Here is a 22,292-nt window from a genome sequence, read left to right on the forward strand (position 1 = left end):
TGGGTAAAGCAGTGTGAATAGAGGGGGAGAGATAGCGACTGGGTGTTGGTAAAGCAGTGTGAATAGAGGGGGAGAGATAGAGACTGGGTGTTGGTAAAGCAGTGTGAATAGAGGGGGAGAGATAGAGACTGGGTGTTGGTAAAGCAGTGTGAATAGAGGGGGAGAAATAGCGACTGGGTGTTGGTAAAGCAGTGTGAATAGAGGGGGAGAGATAGAGACTGGGTGTTGGTAAAGCAGTGTGAATAGAGGGGGAGAGATAGAGACTGGGTGTTGGTAAAGCAGTGTGAATAGAGGGGGAGAGATAGCGACTGGGTGTTGGTAAAGCAGTGTGAATAGAGGGGGAGAAATAGCGACTGGGTGTTGGTAAAGCAGTGTGAATAGAGGGGGAGAGATAGCGACTGGGTGTTGGTAAAGTAGTGTGAATAGAGGGGGGAGAGATAGAGACTGGGTGTTGGTAAAGCAGTGTGAATAGAGGGGGGAGAGATAGCGACTGGGTGTTGGTAAAGCAGTGTGAATAGAGGGGGGAGAGATAGATACTGGGTACAGCGATTGAAGCAGGCTCTACAGCAGACTGTGATTGAAGCAGGCTCTACAGCGGATGGTGATTGAAGCAGGCTCTACAGCAGACGGTGATTGAAGCAGGCTCTACAGCAGACGGTGATTGAAGCAGGCTCTACAGCGGACGGTGATTGAAGCAGGCTCTACAGCAGATGGTGATTGAAGCAGGCTCTACAGCAGACGGTGATTGAAGCAGGCTCTACAGCAGACGGTGATTGAAGCAGGCTCTACAGCAGATGGTGATTGAAGCAGGCTCTACAGCAGACGGTGATTGAAGCTAGGGCGGTGATTGGCTAGGGGGCGGGCTCGGAGAGAAAAGAGAGGAGGTCTTCGACTACAGGACTTTATTACAGATGGCAGGAGATGATGGTGGGTTAACAAAGATACGCACACACACACACACACACACACACACACACACACACACACACACACACACACACACACACACACACACACACACACACACACACACACACACACACACACACACACACACACACACACACACACACACACACCTAGGTTCTTTATTCCTGGTGGACGTGGGGGGGGGGCGTTGTAGAAATGCTAGGCAGCTTCAACGATTACAATCTGTATTGGATGCCAGTTCAAATAAGACATCTGCTTAGTCGCAAAGTACAATCTGAAGAGAGATCACTGAATCCAGTACCCCTATTGACTTGCAATATAAGCTATTTTCACTGACTGCTAGTACATGCAGTTTCAGCTGAATCGTCTGGTGTTTTACAGTCACTTATGGAAAGTCTCAGCACTGCTGAGTCAAACCAGAGGAATATACAGTCAAAGATGACTTAATGAATATGATCCCGAGAAAGATGAGTGCTTTCAGTATGAGGGTGATGTGTGTTTACCAGTCAGTGACCTTGTGTGTTACCACACACACACACACACACACACACACACACACACACACACACACACACACACACACACACACACACACACACACACACACACACACACACACACACACACACACACACACACACACACACACACACACAACAGTGGTACTCACTGGGGCTCCTCTCCTCCACAAGGTCACAGGCACAGAGGTGGTCTGAGTCGATGGAGATGGGTTTCTGTCGGATCCAGAACTTGGTGCTGGTCTTCTGGTTGGTGACGGGGTCGATCTCCACCTTCTCCCCCGAGATGCCTGCATGAGGGACAGGGAGTGCGAAAGGAGGGGAAAGAGTGGAGGGGGGGATAGAGAGAGAGATGGCAGAGGTCAAATCATCTACTCTACACTGAATGTTCTCTCCATCCTCCATTTTGTGGTGGGACACAACAGCATCTCTCGTTGATTGTCACTGCGTAAAGCGTTGGTGTAATCAGTTTTTTTGTTTGTTGTGAAAATGATGGTGCTGTGTGGCGTTAATGGCCATTCACAATGCTAATCTGTCATCACTGTCGCCTGGCCCCTGCTGCTGCTGGCTGTGCACACAAATACCCACATAAAATATACCCACACACACAGTAAAATGGATGCTCGAGAATGTCCATAGACCTAGAGGTCTGACACAGTAGATTAAGTACAGACAGATTCCCCAGGAGGGAGATCTATAGTGGCTCCTATTCAATCAAAATCGTTAACCAGGTTTTACGGGGACAAATGGTATTCCTCACACATTGCGAGAAAACAGATTTGAAATTAACGGTTCAAGTCCTTTTTTGGACTTTTAAATGAATGATAAACCCATTGACTGTTGAAGACTATGCCGTATAGGATACCTCGTCGGCTTAATTCAACTGTCGTACTCCGACAAAACACAAAATAAAAGCCTGCAGCGTCATTTGACCTTTCAGTTCATTTTTAAGGGTTCTGCTCAGTCAGTAAGTTCTTCCTAAATACCCGTTTGAGAAGACGTGGAGATGCACACATTTGATCATCGTTGAAAAGGAAAAACGGGAACGTTTTACTTAAAGCAAAAATGTAAAAAGCTTGATGTTCCTGCCATTAACAGCCTTTTTCAAAACGCCCTTCATCAACGCCCCTTCATCAACGTCCCTTCATCAACGTCCCTTCATCAACGCCCCTTCATCAACGCCCCTTCATCAACGCCCCTTCATCAACGTCCCTTCATCAACGCCCCTTCATCAACGTCCCTTCATCAACGTCCCTTCATCAACGTCCCTTCATCAACGTCCCTTCATCAACGTCCCTTCATCAACGCCCCTTCATCAACGTCCCTTCATCAACGTCCCTTCATCAACGCCCCTTCATCAACGCCCCTTCATCAACGCCCCTTCATCAACGCCCCTTCATCAACCCTTCATCAACGCCCTTCATCCCTTCATCAACGCCCCTTCATCAACGTCCCTTCATCAACGTCCCTTCATCAACGCCCCTTCATCAACGTCCCTTCATCAACGTCCCTTCATCCCTTCATCAACGCCCCTTCATCAACCCTTCATCAACGCGTCCCTTCATCAACGCCCTTCATCAACGCCCCTTCATTCCCTTCATCAACGCCCCTTCATCACGTCCCTTCATCAACGTCCCTTCATCAACGTCCCTTCATCAACGCCCCTCAACGCCCCTTCATCAACGTCCCTTCATCAACGTCCCTTCATCAACGTCCCTTCATCAACGTCCCTTCATCAACGCCCCTTCATCAACGTCCCTTCATCAACGTCCCTTCATCAACGCCCCTTCATCAACGTCCCTTTGATAAACAACTTGGTAACCAAAGCAACAACGTCATAAAAGTGAGGACATTTAGTGTTGATGTGTGTCATTAGGCCGAGGAAACATATTTATTTTAAAAGGCTAATCTATTGAATCACTGTTTATTTTAACTGTTGTGCCGGTACATGGCCATAAAAATAGCACCTTAAATTCCCTGAACGGGATGGACTCGACAGAATGGGGACATCTCGGGCTCTTGCAATGCCTCCAATGGAGACAGGTTTGGTATACTTTGTGTGTTTTTCTCCTGTTTTGTTAATGTTTTCATTTGGTTATCAGGCAAGCCAGTGGGTTGGATGAGAACTGCATTTTGATGCTCTCTATAAAAGGTAATGGAGAATAGGCTACACACACACACACACACACACACACACACACACACACACACACACACACACACACACACACACACACACACACACACACACACACACACACACACACACACACACACACACACACACACACACACACACACACACACACACAGAGAGAGAAAGAGAGTGGGGCCTATGGTCTATGACAGATGTGTCAGCTGTCAATCAGAGCGGTTAATGTGAGGCAAAAGGAGAGATGAACCCATGGATTTGTTCGGCATTGAAATCCTTGGGCAGGCCACACTGAAAATACATTGGGGAAAAAACGCTTTCAGTGTTAAACGTAAACAACTAAACAACACAAACAATGTAGAAAAAAATAGTGGATCTATATATTTTAACAATCACCAAAAATAAAAGCTAGATAGTCAGGAAGAACTGAAAGTTCCCAAAACAATGATTTTATCAGTACTGATTATTATTATGTTTGAGCAAAAATACACAGCATTAGCCATGGCAGAATATGTCAAATTGCAGGAAATATCCTTAAATATATACACTGCCAAGATGGGGAGGGGCCTCAAAAATGATCTGAAATCCTATATACTATACTATTACTATATATGCCATTTAGCAGACGCTTTTATCCAAAGCGACTTACAGTCATGTGTGCATACATTCTACGTATGGGTGGTCCCGGGGATCGAACCCACTACCCTGGCGTTACAAGCACCATGCTCTACCAACTGAGCTACAGAAGGACCAGCATCCAGCATCCATTGTCACGCCCATGCCACACCCATTAATATCCAGAAAGAACTCTGGAACCCGGCTGTCAATCAGAGCGGTTAATGTGAGGGACTGCAGGCAAAAGGGCAGAAAGATGATTCCGGCTGTCAATCAAACGATGGTCAACATTCCACAGGAAACAGAAAGATGATTCCGGCTGTCAATCAAACAATGGTCAACATTCCACAGGAAACAGAAAGATGATTCCGGCTGTCAATCCATGGTCAACATTCCACAGGAAACAGAAAGATCCTGTACCGTGTCTCAAATGGCTTCCTATTCCCTATTTAGTGCACTACTTTTGGCCAGAGCCCTACGGTCAAAAGTAGTGCACTATTAGTGAATAGGATTGCCATTTTGGGACGCAGACACACGGAGTACTGGGAGACAACATGGAGACAACATGGAGTACTGGGAGACAACATGGAGTACTGGGAGACAACATGGAGTACTGGGAGACAACATGGAGTACTGGGAGACAACATGGAGTACTGGGAGACAACATGGAGTACTGGGAGACAACATGGAGTACTGGGAGACAACATGGAGTACTGGGAGACAACATGGAGTACTGGGAGACAACATGGAGTACTGGGAGACAACATGGAGTACTGGGAGACAACATGGAGTACTGGGAGACAACATGGAGTACTGGGAGACAACATGGAGTACTGGGAGACAACATGGAGTTCTGGGAGACAACATGGAGTACTGGGAGACAACATGGAGTACTGGGAGACAACATGGAGTACTGGGAGACAACATGGAGTACTGGGAGACAACATGGAGTACTGGGAGACAACATGGAGACAACATGGAGTACTGGGAGACAACATGGAGTACTGGGAGACAACATGGAGTACTGGGAGACAACATGGAGACAACATGGAGTACTGGGAGACAATATGGAGTACTGGGAGACAAATGGGACTGCTTTGATGGAGGAAGTCTGTTTTTTGTCTGTCGTCATTGTCGCTTCCCTTCACCCCTTATTCTTCTCTATAAGTTTGAGTTCTGTTGAGTTCTCTGTAAACATGTGTATTTTAGAGGTAAGGCATTCAAGGCCACTAGTGCCTCTTCCATTGCCTCAATTCAAAATGCCAAAATTAGTCATTTTGACGGATTCAAATTCGAAAAGTGTTGCGTTTCGGTGTACATGGCATGTTCAAGTTCCACGTTGGTAAATAATGTGTCATCCTAAGTGTATACATCTTAGGCAAATCACATGAATTACCCGGATAAAATATCTGATTAAAGATTTGTTTTCTTCTGCTCTACAGGATTGACAATTACAGATCACCACTAAAGGGGAATCAGAAGGATCCCGGCAGACCCTATTCTCACTTCCACTCTATACATCACGGCCACTGATGTAATATGGACTCAGTCACTTGTATTGATGATAATGGTTATTAAATTGCCACCCTATTTTTCCTTGGCCACATGGAATTGGTTGCTATAACAAACCCTAATCCAATTCCGTGACAGAGGCCTCGCCTAATGCTATGTGAAGGGGGCAGATTGAGCATCACCATTGAGGGTTATTAGAAAAATTAAGATGGGGGGGCTGGCACCCCCAGACCCCCCTGTCTTACATGACCGTCCACCCCCTCCCGATCTCCTCTATAACTGCCTTCCAGGGCCATCAGCCCATTCTCTTATAGGGGGAGAAGAGAAGACCGCCGACCATCTGTGAGTGAGTTGTTCCAAACTGTAACGAGAGACGACACTTTTCCAATAACCGCCCCGGTAATTCGGCCCATTCATTTCCCTCACCGCGGTTAACAAGCTTTATTAAACCAGCAGCATTGCATGGATGCCGCCACCATATTTTCTCATTTGCATCAATTAGGAAGAAGCCCAGAGCTGGGCTCTCTGGGTGGAGGTGGACCCCAGCAGTGACGCAGGGCAGAGTATTCTGTTACGGAGGTTGACTTTTGGGGGAAAAGCAGATAGAACCAGTGTCGTCAGTCAAAGACAGTAGCTGGGACCAAGAGACGGAAAAACAGGTTCTATCTCAAGGCCATCAGATTGTTAAAAACAGCCATCACTAGCACAGAGAGACGGCTGCCTACCTACAGACTTGATATCATTGGCCACTTTAATACATGGATCACTAGTCACTTTAATAATGTTTACATATCTTGCATTACTCATCTCATATATATGTATTGTATACTGCATCCTACACTATATATTCTATACTATATATTGCATCTTAGCCTCTCTGTCACTGCTCATCTATATATTGTATACTTATATATTCTCATCCCATTCCTTCACTAGATTGTGTGTATTAGGTTTTGTTGTGGAATTTGTTAAATATTAGGTTTTGTTATGGAATTTGTTAAATATTACCTGTTAGATATATTACTGCACTGTTGGGATCTAGAAGCATAAGCATTTCACTACACTCACACAATAACATCTGCTAACCATGTGTATGTGACCAATAACATTTGATTTGGCATGCCACATTTGACAGCATCCAGATACAAGCACACACAGACAGAGATTTTGCAGACTTGTGCACACTGTCTGGTACTAATGCCTCTGGCTCAATCCACATAAATCCTAGAGCTATGGGACACGGGGACATTCCTGCCTCCCGTGAATCTGGACTTTCCCTCCCGGTGTTGACATTAAGTAACATCAGTTTGTACCACTAGCTAGCAACACAGGACACTGCCCATCCACTTTCCACTCTAAATGCCTCTCCTGATTGTTTTTTTTTTCCTTGTTGGGGGGGGGGTTCAGCTTTAATACTGCAGATAGATAATGGCTTCCATCAAGGCACTGTATGTATATACTGTATATAATTTAGGGGTAGATCAGCTTTAATACTGCAGATAGATAATGGCTTCCATCAAGGCACTGTATGTATATACTGTATATAATTTAGGGGTAGATCAGCTTTAATACTGCAGATAGATAATGGCTTCCATCAAGGCACTGTATGTATATACTGTATATAATTTAGGGGTAGATCAGCTTTAATACTGCAGATAGATAATGGCTTCTATCAATGTGTTTCGTTTGGATCATTTCCAATCCCCCAAATATTTATTTATTTATTTTATTTTACCTTTATTTAACCAGGCAAGTCAGTTAAGGTCAAATTCTTATTTTCAATGACGGCCAAGGAACAGTGGGTTAACTGCCTGTTCAGGGGCAGAACGACAGATTTGTACCTTGTCAGCTCGGGGGTTTGAACTTGCAACCTTCCCTGCCGCCCCATATATATATATATATATATATATATCTATATATATCTATATATATCTATATATATATATATATATATATATATATATATATATATATATATATATATATATATACAGTTGAAGTTAGAAGTTTACATACACTTTAGTCAACTACATTTAAACTCAGTTCCTGACATCAATTCCTGACATTAAATCCTAGTAAAAATTCCCTGTCTTAGGTCAGTTAAGATCATCACTTTATTTTAAGAATGTGAAATGTCAGAATAATAGTAGAGAGAATTATTTATTTCAGCTTTTATTTCTTTCATCGCATTCCCAGTGATGCCATGATGCCATCTATTGTGTGAAGTGCACCAGTCCCTCCTGTAGCAAAGCACCCCGACAACATGATGCTGCCACCGCCGTGCTTCACGATTGGGATGGTGTTGTTCGGCTTGCAACTCTCCCCCTTTTTCCTCTAAACCTAACGATGGTCATTATGTCCAAAAAGTTATATTTTTGTTTCATCAGACCAGAGGACATTTCTCCAAAAAGTAGCATCTTTGTTCCCATGTGCAGTTGCAAACTCGTTTCACTGTGGATATAAGATACTTTTGTACCTGTTTCCTTCAGCATCTTCACAAGGTCCTTTGCTGTTGTTCTGGGATTGATTTGCACTTTTCACACCCAAGTACGTTCATCACTAGGAGACAGAACGCGTCTCCTTCATGAGCGGTATGACGGCTGCGTGGTCCAATGGTGTTTATACTTGCGTACTATTGTTTGTACAGATGAATGTGGTACCTTCAGGCATTTGGAAATTGCTCCCAAGGATGAACCAGACTTGTGGAGGTCCACAATTTTTTTCTGAGGTCTTGGCTGATTTCTTTAGATTTTCCCATGATGTCGAAGGTACACCTCCAATTGACTCAAATGATGTCAATTAGTCTATCAGAAGCTTCTAAAGCCATGACATCATCACCATCCAGTCCCGTCCTTCAGTTCCCATCAAACCCCTCCCATCTATCTCTGAACACCATCCAGTCCCATCCTTCAGTCCCCATCAAACCCCTCCCATCTATCTCTGAACACCATCCAGTCCCATCCTTCAGTCCCCATCAAACCCCTCCCATCTATCTCTGAACACCATCCAGTCCCATCCTTCAGTCCCCATCAAACCCCTCCCATCTATCTCAGAACACCATCCAGTCCCATCCTTCAGTCCCCATCAAACCCCTCCCATATATCTCTGAACACCATCCAGTCCCATCCTTCAGTCCCCATCAAACCCCTCCCATCTATCTCTGAACACCATCCAGTCCCATCCTTCAGTCCCCATCAAACCCCTCCCATCTATCTCAGAACACCATCCAGTCCCATCCTTCAGTCCCCATCAAACCCCTCCCATATATCTCTGAACACCATCCAGTCCCATCCTTCAGTTCCCATCAAACCCCTCCCATCTATCTCTGAACACCATCCAGTCCCATCCTTCAGTTCCCATCAAACCCCTCCCATCTATCTCTGAACACCATCCAGTCCCATCCTTCAGTCCCCATCAAACCCCTCCCATCTATCTCTGAACACCATCCAGTCCCATCCTTCAGTCCCCATCAAACCCCTCCCATCTATCTCTGAACACCATCCAGTCCCATCCTTCAGTCCCCATCAAACCCCTCCCATCTATCTCTGAACACCATCCAGTCCCATCCTTCAGTCCCCATCAAACCCCTCCCATCTATCTCTGAACACCATCCAGTCCCATCCTTCAGTCCCCATCAAATCCCTCCCATCTATCTCTGAACACCATCCAGTTATGATTTCTATTTGCCATATATCTTTGCAACTGTGCTGTTCTGAACCTTTATATTCTCAAAGGCCCTCGCTACATATTCGTTGCCAGACCAACTGGCTCCAGGTCATCTACAAGTCCATGCTAGGTAAAGCTCCGCCTTATCTCAGTTCACTGGTCACAATGGCAACACCCACCCGTATCACGCGCTCCTACAGGTGTATCTCACTGATCATTCCAAAAGCCAACACCTCATTTGGCCGCCTTTCCTTCCAGTTCTCTGCTGCCTGTGACTGGAACGAATTGCAAAAATCGTTGAAGTTGGAGACTTTTATCTCCCTCACCAACTTCAAACATCTGCTATCTGAGCAGCTAACCGATCGCTGCAGCTGTACATAGTCCATCGGTAAATAGCCCACCCAATTTACCTACCTCATCCCCATACTGTTTTTATTTATTTACTTTTCTGCTCTTTTGCACACCAGTATCTCCACCTGCACATGACCGTCTGATCATTTATCACTCCAGTGTTAATCTGCTAAAATTGTAATTATTTGCCTACCTCCTCATGCCTTTTGCACACAATGTATATAGACTCGTTTTTTCTACTGTGTTATTGACTTGTTTATTGTTTACTCCATGTGTAACTCTGTGTTGTTGTCTGTTCACACTGCTTTGCTTTATTTCGGCCAGAACTTGTTCTCAACTAGCCTACCTGGTTAAATAAAGGTTAAATAAACGTAAAAAATAAATAAAAATAGTTTCTAAAAATAGTGAAAATGTTCAAATCTTTCATTGACAAAGAGTATTGTTTTTATATTATTGATCGATTGACTATGGGTTTTCAAGTTAACCAGCAGTGCTATTTGCAGAGTTAGCTCCAAGTCAATGTTGCAATCCTTCAGCCATTCCTGAACCTGCGACCAGAAACAAGTTACCTATGGACAGTACCAAAAAATAAGTGACCTAATGATTCCACCTCTCCTTTTTCTTCAGAGCTTTGGACTGTAATAGAATCCCTCCGATGCCATCATACAGTCAGAACGGAGTTACCCTCTTGGAAAAGACATCATGACGCTAAAGGCAGAGTAGGAGGTGTCGGATGGGTTTGAAAAAAAGACAAAACCCCACAACCATTACAAAACCCCTCAATGGTTTGTCAGCGAGGCTTAGGGCCGCGCCCCCCCCCCCCCCGTCCCTCCAACTTGGTTTAATCTGACACGCTGAACACATCTGTTGGTGGTTAAGCCGTGGTGTTTGCAGGCTGCCGTCGCCTCTGAAATCCCAGGAAACACCCTATCTCTGAGAAACACTGGGGAGAACATCCGACAGGTCGTTGGGTTTAAGAACCCATCTTCTGTCAGCCTATAGGGAGAGAGGAGAAGAGGCTCCACAAAGCTGGCAGCCTGGTTTCAATTCAATAATATCAGCATGAATGCAAAAAAAAAAAACGTCTAAAATATGTGAAAATGCGAGGCGTTGTCGTTACGTGTCTGACAACTGATGGGTAACACTGTGAATGAGATAAATAAATTAATTTGAATATGAAACATTTGCCCCAAAAAAAGCCAATAAATAATGGGTTGGCAAAGCCTCAGATTGAGTGTTTAAAAAAAATCAAACCTGAAACATCAGAATTACTATTCATTCTACTTTACAAGTACAGTTAGATGAAATGCTAATCAATTTGCTATTGGTTGTGACAGAGAGGGGTTAACAGGTGGACAGTGAGAGAGTGGGGGGGGTTAAGAGTAGAGGGTATTTGTCTCCTGTGTTGGTTATGACCAGAGTAACAGAGTAGAGGGTCTTTGTCTCCTGTGTTGGTTATGACCAGAGTAACAGAGTAGAGGGTCTTTGTCTCCTGTGTTGGTTATGACCAGAGTAACAGAGTAGAGGGTCTTTGTCTCCTGTGTTGGTTATGACCAGAGTAACAGAGTAGAGGGTCTTTGTCTCCTGTGTTGGTTATGACCAGAGTAACAGAGTAGAGGGTCTTTGTCTCCTGTGTTGGTTATGACCAGAGTAACAGAGTAGAGGGTCTTTGTCCCCTGTGTTGGTTATGACCAGAGTAACAGAGTAGACGTTCTTTGTCCCCTGTGTTGGTTATGACCAGAGTAACAGAGTAGAGGGTCTTTGTCTCCTGTGTTGGTTATGACCAGAGTAACAGAGAGAGGGTCTTTGTCTCCTGTGTTGGTTATGACCAGAGTAACAGAGAGAGGGTCTTTGTCTCCTGTGTTGGTTATGACCAGAGTAACAGAGTATCCAGTGCACCATGTAAAAACTTCACGACTGGAAAAGACTGAGACTTTGATTCAAATCTCAGTTCCAAAATAGTGCGCAAGTACAACTGTGAACGAGGACTGTGAACGAGGACTGTGAACGAGGACTGTGAACGAGGACTGTGTGGTTTGAGCATGTCTCCGGTACAGAGGACATGTTCCCTCATGGACATCAGTCAGACCAGGAGAAGACAACGCTTCCCAAACGGCACCATATTCCCTAAACAGTGTACTACGTTTGACCAGAGCACTATGGGTTCCCTACACTAAACAGTGTACTACGTTTGACCAGAGCACTATGGGTTCCCTACACTAAACAGTGTACCACGTTTGACCAGAGCACTATGGGTTCCCTACACTAAACAGTGTACTACGTTTGACCAGAGCACTATGGGTTCCCTACACTAAACAGTGTACTACGTTTGACCAGAGCACTATGGGTTCCCTACACTAAATAGGGAATATGGTACAATTTGGAACGCAGACAGTCTCCTCCTGGTCTGAATTAACGCTCATTACCAAAGCCAACGGGCCAGTAAGGGGGGGGGGGAGGGGTACCGAGGTTACCATGGCAGATTGTTGTAAACAACAAGATTGATCCTGCTTTCCAGGAAGTGACCCGGTGACCCTGGTCTGACCTGTGGCAACGTGATTGGAGGGGAGATTTAGTTTCTTTCTAATGCCGTACCTACGGCCTCCGACTGAAACCTAACCTGAGGTAAACGACTGCCTGACTAATTCAAAACAGAGAGAGACCCAACTTAGAAAACTATTAAGGTATAAACAGCATTTCATAGCATCACCAGATGTTTAACCTTAATGTACATTCAAGTCAAAAAGGTCTCTATTTTTTTTTATAATGCCCGTGGAAGGCTGGACCAACGTGTGGTCTGTGGGCTCCAAAGGACAGAATGGAGAGCAGGGTCGGGCCAGTGTGGGGTGGGGGTAGCAGGGTCGGGCCAGTGTGGGGTGGGGGTGGGGGGAGCAGGGTCGGGCCAGTGTGGGGTGGGGTGGGGGGAGTAGCAGGGTCGGGCCAGTGTGGGGTGGGGGTGGGAGGGAGCAGGGTCGGCCAGTGTGGGGTGGGGGGTAGCATGGTCGGGCCAGTGTGGGGTGGGGGTAGTAAGGTCCGGCCAGTGTGGGGTGGAGGTAGTAGGGTCGGGCCAGTGTGGGGTGGAGGTAGTAGGGTCGGGCCAGTGGGGGGGTAGTAGGCTCGGGCCAGTGTGGGGTGGGGTGGGAGCAGGGTTGGGCCAGAGTGGGGTGGGGGGGGTAGCAGGGTCGGGCCAGTGTGGGGTGGGGGTGGGAGGGAGCAGGGTCGGCCAGTGTGGGGTGGGGGGTAGCATGGTCGGGCCAGTGTGGGGTGGGGGTAGCAAGGTCCGGCCAGTGTGGGGTGGAGGTAGTAGGGTCGGGCCAGTGTGGGGTGGAGGTAGTAGGGTCGGGCCAGTGTGGGGGTAGTAGGCTCGGGCCAGTGTGGGGTGGGAGCAGGGTTGGGCCAGAGTGGGGTGGGGGTAGCAGGGTCGGGCCAGTGTGGGGGTGGGGGTAGTAGGCTCGGGCCAGTATGGGGTGGAGGTAGCAGGGTCGGGCCAGTGTGGGGTGGGGGTAGTAGGCTCGGGCCAGTATGGGGTGGAGGTAGCAGGGTCGGGCCAGTGTGGGGTGGGGGTGGGAGGGAGCAGGGTCGGGCCAGTGTGGGGTGGGGGTGGGAGGGAGCAGGGTCGGCCAGTGTGGGGTGGGGGGTAGCATGGTCGGGCCAGTGTGGGGTGGGGGGGGGGGGTAGCAAGGTCGGGCCAGTGTGGGGTGGAGGTAGTAGGGTGGGGGTGTGGGGTGGAGGTAGTAGGGTGTGGGGTGGAGGTAGTAGGGTTGGGGTGTGGGGTGGAGGTAGTAGGGTTGGGGTGTGGGGTGGAGGTAGTAGGGTTGGGGTGTGGGGTGGAGGTAGTAAGGTTGGGGTGTGGAGGTGGAGGTAGTAGGGTTGGGGTGTGGGTGTGGAGGTAGTAGGGTTGGGGTGTGGAGGTGGAGGTAGTAGGGTTGGGGTGTGGGGTGGAGGTAGTAGGGTGGGGGTGTGGGGTGGAGGTAGTAGGGTGTGGGGTGGAGGTAGTAGGGTTGGGGTGTGGAGGTGGAGGTAGTAGGGTGGGGGTGTGGGGTGGAGGTGGAGGTAGTAGGGTGGGGGTGTGGGGTGGAGGTGGAGGCAGTAGGGGTGTGGGGTGGAGGTAGTAGGGGTGTGGGGTGGAGGTAGTAGGGGTGTGGGTGTGGAGGTAGTAGGGTGTGGGGTGGAGGTAGTAGGGGTGTGGGGTGGAGGTAGTAGGGTTGGAGGTGGAGGTAGTAGGGGTGTGGGGTGGAGGTAGTAGGGGTGGAGGTAGTAGGGGTGTGGGGTGGAGGTAGTAGGGGTGTGGGGTGGAGGTAGTAGGGGTGTGGGGTGGAGGTAGTAGGGGTGTGGGGTGGAGGTAGTAGGGTGTGGGGTGGAGGTAGTAGGGGTGTGGGGTGGAGGTAGTAGGGTTGGAGGTGGAGGTAGTAGGGGTGTGGGGTGGAGGTAGTAGGGGTGGAGGTAGTAGGGGTGTGGGGTGGAGGTAGTAGGGTGGGGGTGTGGGGTGGAGGTAGTAGGGTGGGGGTGTGGGGTGGAGGTAGTAGGGTGGGGGTGTGGGGTGGAGGTAGTAGGGTGGGGGTGTGGGGTGGAGGTAGTAGGGTGGGGGTGTGGGGTGGAGGTAGTAGGGTGGGGGTGTGGGGTGGAGGTAGTAGGGGGGGGTGTGGGGTGGAGGTAGTAGGGTGGGGGTGTGGGGTGGAGGTAGTAGGGTGGGGTGTGGGGTGGAGGTAGTAGGGTGGGGGTGTGGGGTGGAGGTAGTAGGGTGTGGGGTGGAGGTAGTAGGGTGTGGGGTGGAGGTAGTAGGGTGGGGGTGTGGGGTGGAGGTAGTAGGGTGGGGGTGTGGGGTGGAGGTAGTAGGGTGGGGGTGTGGGGTGGAGGTAGTAGGGTGGGGGTGTGGGGTGGAGGTAGTAGGGTGGGGGTGTGGAGGTAGTAGGGTGGGGGTGTGGGGTGGAGGTAGTAGGGTGGGGGTGTGGGGTGGAGGTAGTAGGGTGGGTGTGGGGTGGAGGTAGTAGGGTGGGGGTGTGGGGTGGAGGTAGTAGGGTGGGGGTGTGGGGTGGAGGTAGTAGGGTGGGGGTGTGGGGTGGAGGTAGTAGGGTGTGGGGTGGAGGTAGTAGGGTGTGGGGTGGAGGTAGTAGGGTGGGGGTGTGGGGTGGAGGTAGTAGGGTGGGGGTGTGGGGTGGAGGTAGTAGGGTGTGGGGTGGAGGTAGTAGGGTGGGGGTGTGGGGTGGAGGTAGTAGGGTGGGGGTGTGGGGGTGGAGGTAGGGAGTATTTACCGAGCTGTACGTCAGTGGTGAAGCGGAGCTTGTGGATCATGCTGATCTTGAAGGACTTGTAGCGGTGGCTACTCAGCATGTCCTGCACCGTGGTGATGTCCATGGGAGGATCCTCCTCTGAACTGTCCTCTCCTCTGGAGCCTGACAGAGAGAACAGAGAGACAAACAGGGGGAAACAGAGAGAAAGAGGGGTTGGGAGAGAGAAAAAGAAAGAGGGGGTGGGAGAGAGAGAGAGAAAGAGGGGGTGGGAGAGAGAGAGAGAAAGAGGGGTTCGGAGAGAGAGAGAGAGAGAGAGAAAGAGGGGGTGGGAGAGAGAGAGAGAGAAAGAGGGGGTGGGAGAGAGAGAGAGAAAGAGGGGTGGGAGAAAGAGAGAGAGAAAGAAAGGGGGTGGGGGAGAGAGACAGAAAGAGGGGGTGGGAGAGAGAGAGAGAAAGAGAGAGAGAGAGAAAGAGGGGGTGGAAAGAGAGAGAGAGAAAGAGGGGGTGGGGGAGAGAGAGAGAGAAAGAAAGAAAGGGGTGGGAGAGAGACAGAAAGAGGGGGTGGGAGAGAGAGAGAGAAGAGAAAGGGGTGGGAGAGAGAGAGAGAAAGGGGGGTGGGAGAGGGAGAGAGAGAGAGAGAAAGAGGGGTTCGGAGAGAGAGAAGAGAGAAAGAGGGGGTGGGAGAGAGAGAGAGAGAGAGAGAGAGAGAAAGAGGGGGTGGGAGAGAGAGAGAGGGAGAGAGAGGAGGAGAGATAAAACAGAGACTACTTTCAAAACCAAGAGAAGGTGAAACCTTGCATTGAAGAAAAAGTTATGCACAGACTATAAAAACATGTTCAGATGAGAGATATTCAGGCCATTAGTGGTCTGGACTCTATCCAGGAGGATCCTCTGTGTAGGGTGAAGGTGCCCCTAGATGCTGATCTTGGGTCAGTTTTTTTTTTTCTGTCACTAATTGTTAAGGGCTACGGTTGGGGGAAGGTGAAGCTGATCCTAGATCACACCGGTGCAGAATACTCACTGTGGGGTAGGTAATAGGGTTGGGCCAGTGTGGGGTGGGGGTAGGTAGTAGGGTTGGGCCAGTGTGGGGTGGGGGTAGGTAGTAGGGTTGGGCCAGTGTGGGGTGGGGGTAGGTAGTAGGGTTGGGCCAGTGTGGGGTGGGGGTAGGTAGTAGGGTTGGGCCAGTGTGGGGTGGGGGTAGGTAGTAGGGTTGGGCCAGTGTGGGGTGGGGGTAGGTAGTAGGGTTGGGCCAGTGTGGGGTGGGGGTAGGTAGTAGGGTTGGGCCAGTGTGGGGTGGGGGTAGGTAGTAGGGTTGGGCCAGTGTGGGGTGGGGGTAGGTAGTAGGGTTGGGCCAGTGTGGGGTGGGGGTAGGTAGTAGGGTTGGGCCAGTGTGGGGTGGGGGTAGGTAGTAGGGTTGGGCCAGTGTGGGGTGGGGGTAGGTAAGTAGGGTTGGGCCAGTGTGGGGTGGGGGTAGGTAGTAGGGTTGGGCCAGTGTGGGGTGGGGGTAGGTAGTAGGGTTGGGCCAGTGTGGGGTGGGGGTAGGTAGTAGGGTTGGGCCAGTGTGGGGTGGGGGTAGGTAGTAGGGTTGGGCCAGTGTGGGGTGGGGTAGGTAGTAGGGTTGGGCCAGTGTGGGGTGGGGGTAGGTAGTAGGGTTGGGCCAGTGTGGGGTGGGGGTAGGTAGTAGGGTTGGCCAGTGTGGGGTGGGGGTAGGTAGTAGGGTTGGGCCAGTGTGGGGTGGGGGTAGGTAGTAGGGTTGGGCCAGTGTGGGGTGGGGGTAGGTAGTAGGGTTGGGCCAGTGTGGGGTGGGGGTAGGTAGTAGGGTTGGGCCAGTGTGGGGTGGGGGTAGGTAGTAGGGTTGGGCCAGTGTGGGGTGGGGGTAGGTAGTAGGGTTGGGCCAGTGTGGGGTGGGGGTAGGTAGTAGGGTTGGGCCAGTGTGGGGTGGGGGTAGGTAGTAGGGTTGGGCCAGTGTGGGGTGGGGGTAGGTAGTAGGGTTGGGCCAGTGTGGGGTGGGGGTAGGTAGTAGGGTTGGGCCAGTGTGGGGTGGGGGTAGGGGGTGGGCCAGTGTGGGGTGGGGTAGTAGGGTTGGGCCAGTGTGGGGTGGGGGTAGGTAGTAGGGTTGGGCCAGTGTGGGGTGGGGGTAGGTAGTAGGGTTGGGCCAGTGTGGGGTGGGGGTAGGTAGTAGGGTTGGGCCAGTGTGGGGTGGGGGTAGGTAGTAGGGTTGGGCCAGTGTGGGGTGGGGGTAGGTAGTAGGGTTGGGCCAGTGTGGGGTGGGGGTAGGTAGTAGGGTTGGGCCAGTGGGGGTGGGGGTAGGTAGTAGGGTTGGGCCAGTGTGGGGTGGGGGTAGGTAGGGGTTGGGCCAGTGTGGGGTGGGGGGGTAGTAGGGTTGGGCCAGTGTGGGGTGGGGGTAGGTAGTAGGGTTGGGCCAGTGTGGGGTGGGGGTAGGTAGTAGGGTTGGGCCAGTGTGGGGTGGGGGTAGGTAGTAGGGTTGGGCCAGTGTGGGGTGGGGGTAGGTAGTAGGGTTGGGCCAGTGTGGGGTGGGGGTAGGTAGGGGGTTGGGCCAGTGTGGGGTGGGGGTAGGTAGTAGGGTTGGGCCAGTGTGGGGTGGGGGTAGGTAGTAGGGTTGGGCCAGTGTGGGGTGGGGGTAGGGTAGTAGGGTTGGGCCAGTGTGGGGTGGGGGTAGGTAGTAGGGTTGGGCCAGTGTGGGGTGGGGGTAGATAGTAGGGTTGGGCCAGTGTGGGGTGGGGGTAGGTAGTAGGGTTGGGGGGGAATACTCACTGTTTTCCCTGACCAGGCAGAACTCTAGGGTGCTCTGGCTCTCGAGGCTGCAGTCCAGATCCACGGGCACGTTGGGCTCCGTCTGCCTCTCCAGACGGTACATGGGACCTGTGGCACAGCGAATACAGGGTCAAACGCAATGCAACAACTGACTCCACGAAGACCCATGGATTACCAATTACAGTCGACTGCTCGGGCTATCTGTACACCTATACACACACCGGCTTTTAACGAGGAAGTAAAAATAACGGACAATACTTTTAACATCTTTTAAAGTTTACACCACGGTGTGATTTAGAATAGTTGATGTTTTGTGTACGAGTGACTGTTGGACGTCAACAAAAAGAAAAGAACCGAACCCGGGAAGAAAGGGATGAAGACAGACAGAGGAAGAGGAATTAGTGGGGGACAAGCAACAGAGATGCTCTTTGGCTCCCAACACACTGGTCAAGACCAAGGCCAACAGGGGTCACAGCTCCTCTCTTCTTCCTATACCCACAATCCCATCCCCATCCTGGCCACTCCTTTGGTTCAGCTCAAACAAAAGGCTGCATTCAGCACGCCTCTCTCTCTCTCTCTGCATGTCAAGGCCCCCTCTCTCTCTCTCCCTCTCCCTCCCTCTCTCCCTCTCTCTCTCCCTCTCTCTCTCTCCCTCTCTCTCTCTCTCCCTCTCTCCCTCTCCTCCCCTCAGTCTCTATTCATCTCTGGCTCCAGGCATGTCAAGGCCCTCCCTCCCTCACTCCCTCTCCTCCCCCCAGTCTCTATTCATTTCTGGCTCCAGGCATGTCAAGGTCAGCGCTCCACCTCCGTATTTAGACGGCCGTAACCGGGAGCCCAATTAGATTCGCAAACCTTTCCTTTTCTTTGTGGCGACTCCGAGCTTCCATAATGGGGACCCATTTTTAGGTGACCTCTTTGGGCCCAGGAGATGCAATTATATCCCCTCGGAAAACGACCAACAAAGAAATAAAGTCAAACTGTACATCGGTAACAGAAGAAACGATACTAGATGAGGGACAGAGAGTTGGGCGTTCTCTGCTCCAGCTTTTTGCTGTTACTCTTTAGAGTTTGACGGGGCTGGCTCTCTTCAGCGCCGGCATGCAAGAGCAGGAAAACGTTACATTTACAGACGCAAAAGTACACATTGGATAAAGCACAGCCGAAAATGTCCACTGAAGTTAGGTGACATTTTGCATTCTGTCTGCAAGGCCAAAAAAAAAAAAAAAAAAAAAAAACACTCTACCAGTGATCAGTCAAGCGGTTGATTTGCTCGGGAAAGCATTCATTTATGACATGTAGACGTGGTGATGTCATAGCTTTTTTTTTTTTTTACAAAAACCAGAGAGTCTTTAAAAAGAAGTATCAGCGACAAAGAGAGATTAAATTAACAAGTAACTGGTGATGTGAAACAGGCACATCGTATTATATCTAAAGATATAATTTTAATCAAATTTGTCCTTTCAGAATCAATACATGTTGCTTCTGAAAGATGGCCCAGGATGTAGACATTCCGGGTGGTTGGTTATCTCTATCTGAAAGCCCCTCGCCTCCAACCCGCCCAGCAATGTTCCCATGTTATGTAATGGTGGCCTAAAAGAAAATACACCGATTTCTTTCTCACAAAAAAAATAATATTTTTTTATAATGTAATATCATAATCATTTGCTCTCATCACCGTTTGACTCAGAGCAGCGAAATCTTCGCTACGACTTTGAATTGGGTGTAGAATACGCTAGAAGGTGCAGGAGAATTATACCCCGGTGTCTTCAGTAGAGAGGCCGCGAACCTCGAGGGGGGGGGTCATTGCTTAGATGTGGAGTCGGAATGGAGGGCGAAAGAGTGTGACTAATGGCGAACACGGAAAATGACCTCTTCTCTTTCCTGCATGACGCGGAGCACGATGGTGAGCTGCTGGGGTGAGCCTTGATAAAGGAGCGCTGAGTCGCGGAGAGCACGATGGTGAGCTGACTGGGGCGATGGTGAGTGGCTGGGGTGATGAAAGGACGTGACGCGGAGCACGATGGTGAGTGGCTGGGGTGAGCCTTGATAAAGGACGTGACGCGGAGCACGATGGTGAGTGGCTGGGGTGAGCCTTGATAAAGGACGTGACGCGGAGCACGATGGTGAGTGGCTGGGGTGAGCCTTGATAAAGGACGTGACGCGGAGCACGATGGTGAGCTGCTGGGGTGAGTCTTGATAAAGGACATGACCACCAGGATAAAAAAATGCCAAAGCTCTCCTGACAAAAACCATATGCTGAGAGGAAAAGATGCCCTGCCTTGGTGTGTGTGTGAATAATATGTTTGTCTCCGTGTGTATGTGTGTAATACATTTGTTACTGGGTGAACGTGTGTGTGTGTGTATAATATGTTTGTTACCGTGTGTGTGTGTGTGTGTGTGTGTGTGTGTGTGTGTGTGTGTGTGAGTGTGTGTGTGTGTGTGTGTGTGTGTGTATAATATGTTTGTTACCGTGTGTGTGTGTGTGTGTGTGTGTGTGTGTGTGTGTGTGTGTGTGTGTGTGTGTGTGTGTGTGTGTGTGTGTGTATAATATGTTTGTTACCGTGTGTGTGTGTGTGTGTGTGTGTGTGTGTGTGTGTGTGTGTGTGTGTGTGTGTGTGTGTGTGTGTGTGTGTGTGTGTGTGTGTGTATAATATGTTTGTTACCGTGTGTGTGTGTGTGTGTGTGTGTGTGTGTGTGTGTGTAATATGTTTGTTACCGTGTGTGTGTGTGTGTGTGTGTGTGTGTGTGTGTGTGTGTGTGTGTGTGTGTGTGTGTGTGTGTGTGTGTGTGTGTGTGTGTATAATATGTTTGTTACCGTGTGTGTGTGTGTGTGTGTGTGTGTATAATATGTTTGTTGTGTGTGTGTGTGTGTGTGTGTGTGTGTGTGTGTGTGTGTGTGTGTGTGTAATATGTTTGTGTGTGTGTGTGTGTGTGTGTATAATATGTTTGTTACTGGGTGAATGTGTGTGTGTGTGTATGTGTGTGTAATATGTTTGTGGGTGAATGTGTGTGTGTGTGTATAATATGTTTGTTACCGTGTGTGTGTATGTGTGTGTAATATGTTTGTTACCGTGTGTGTGTGTGTGTGTGTGTGTGTGTGTGTGTGTGTGTGTGTGTGTGTGTGTGTGTGTGTGTGTGTGTGTGTGTGTGTGTGTGTGTGTGTGTGTGTGTGTGTGTGTGTGTGTGTGTGTAATGTATAATATGTTTGTTACTGGGTGAATGTGTGTGTGTGTGTGTGTATAATATGTTTGTTACTGTGTGTGTGTGTGTGTGTATAATATGTTTGTTACTGGGTGAATGTGTGTGTTCACTTTGTATTAGCTGATGCTATTTTATTGTGTATAACTGAGATGTTTGTTACTTAAGATGAATGAACACAAACACAAACCATCTGTTTAATGACCATGTAGAAACATACAACTTCAGATCTCATCTGCAGTTCAGACACACGCGTTGTCCTAGGCCCAGCCCACCTCCTCCCCAAATGTCACCACAGTTTTCTCGATAATGTGCTCGAGCCCCATTCAATACCCCCTTATCTTCTGGCACAGACCCACCCGTTTTATACCCCCCTCCCTCTCACCTTCACACACCACGTCATATTTCATATCATTTAGAGCATCCACGTCGGGCCACTTCATTCAGTTTACCTTTTATAAACATGTCGGGTTGCAGGGTGATTTTGTTTCTTCGTGTGATATTTTGGAAGACGTTTGAGTGTTTCGAACGTCCTTATGGACTGGGGCCCATCTGATTATAAGCAGATTTAGTGGAGGGGAGAAAGGAGTGGAGAGAGGGGAGTGGAGAGAGGAGAGTGGAGAGAGGAGAGTGGAGAGAGGAGAGTGGAGAGAGGGGAGTGGAGGGAGGGGAGAAAGGAGTGGAGAGAGGGGAGTGGAGAGAGGAGAGTGGAGAGTGGAGAGAGGAGAGTGGGGAGTGGAGGGAGGGGAGAAAGGAGTGGAGAGAGGGGAGTGGAGAGAGGGGAGTGGAGAGAGGGCTGTCGGTGATAAGCACTCTGCCCTTATGGAAGGAGAGGTCGTGTCACCTTGCAGAGTACCGAGATGAATTTCATACATAAAATGGCTGCATGACTACCTTCAATTGGATCCCGGGTCTGTCTAGACGAATTCTGAACAGCACGTTATGATGAAGTATGTTTGGTTCCTGGCAATTCTTCACTGTTGCTGTTGGTTTGACCTAACGGGTGTTTGGTAGAACTGGGATTAACACGATCAGTCAAGGAGAGCACATTTATGTTAAGCTCCCGCTATAGAAAAAAAGGAATGGAAAGATGCTACTATGCAAAAGGATTCTGTGAAAAAGGTCACTTCATCAGCCAATGAAACCTAAAATGGCCAATACCAGTATTTTTTGGGAGCAAACAGCCTGTTGATCCCATTTTCTACAGAAACCACTGGAGGTTAAAAAAAATAATTACAAAAAATTTTTTTTTGTAAAAAGTAAAAAACGCAGAGGTAAAAATTATTATTCAAGCACGGCAAGATGGCGAGACCTTGAACTCTTATTGTGAAAAGAAAGCGAAGGA

The 22,292-nt window shown here is 49.3% G+C and overlaps 1 protein-coding gene across 2 annotated transcripts in view; it reads right to left on the minus strand.

The window, feature by feature from the left end:
* mapkap1 (MAPK associated protein 1) overlaps positions 1–22,292 on the minus strand; it is a 116,018-nt gene that overhangs the window by 25,806 nt on the left and 67,920 nt on the right. For both annotated transcript variants that reach the window (XM_046290610.1, XM_046290609.1), the window contains 3 exons: positions 17,750–17,857; positions 14,997–15,137; positions 1,601–1,738 (listed from right to left, as the gene is read on the minus strand). In XM_046290610.1, the coding sequence (XP_046146566.1) occupies positions 1,601–1,738; positions 14,997–15,137; positions 17,750–17,857 (387 nt within the window). The remainder of the gene's footprint in view (positions 1–1,600; positions 1,739–14,996; positions 15,138–17,749; positions 17,858–22,292) is intronic.

This window comes from Oncorhynchus gorbuscha, linkage group LG11, assembly GCF_021184085.1.
Source record: "Oncorhynchus gorbuscha isolate QuinsamMale2020 ecotype Even-year linkage group LG11, OgorEven_v1.0, whole genome shotgun sequence".
Lineage (NCBI taxonomy): Eukaryota > Metazoa > Chordata > Actinopteri > Salmoniformes > Salmonidae > Oncorhynchus > Oncorhynchus gorbuscha.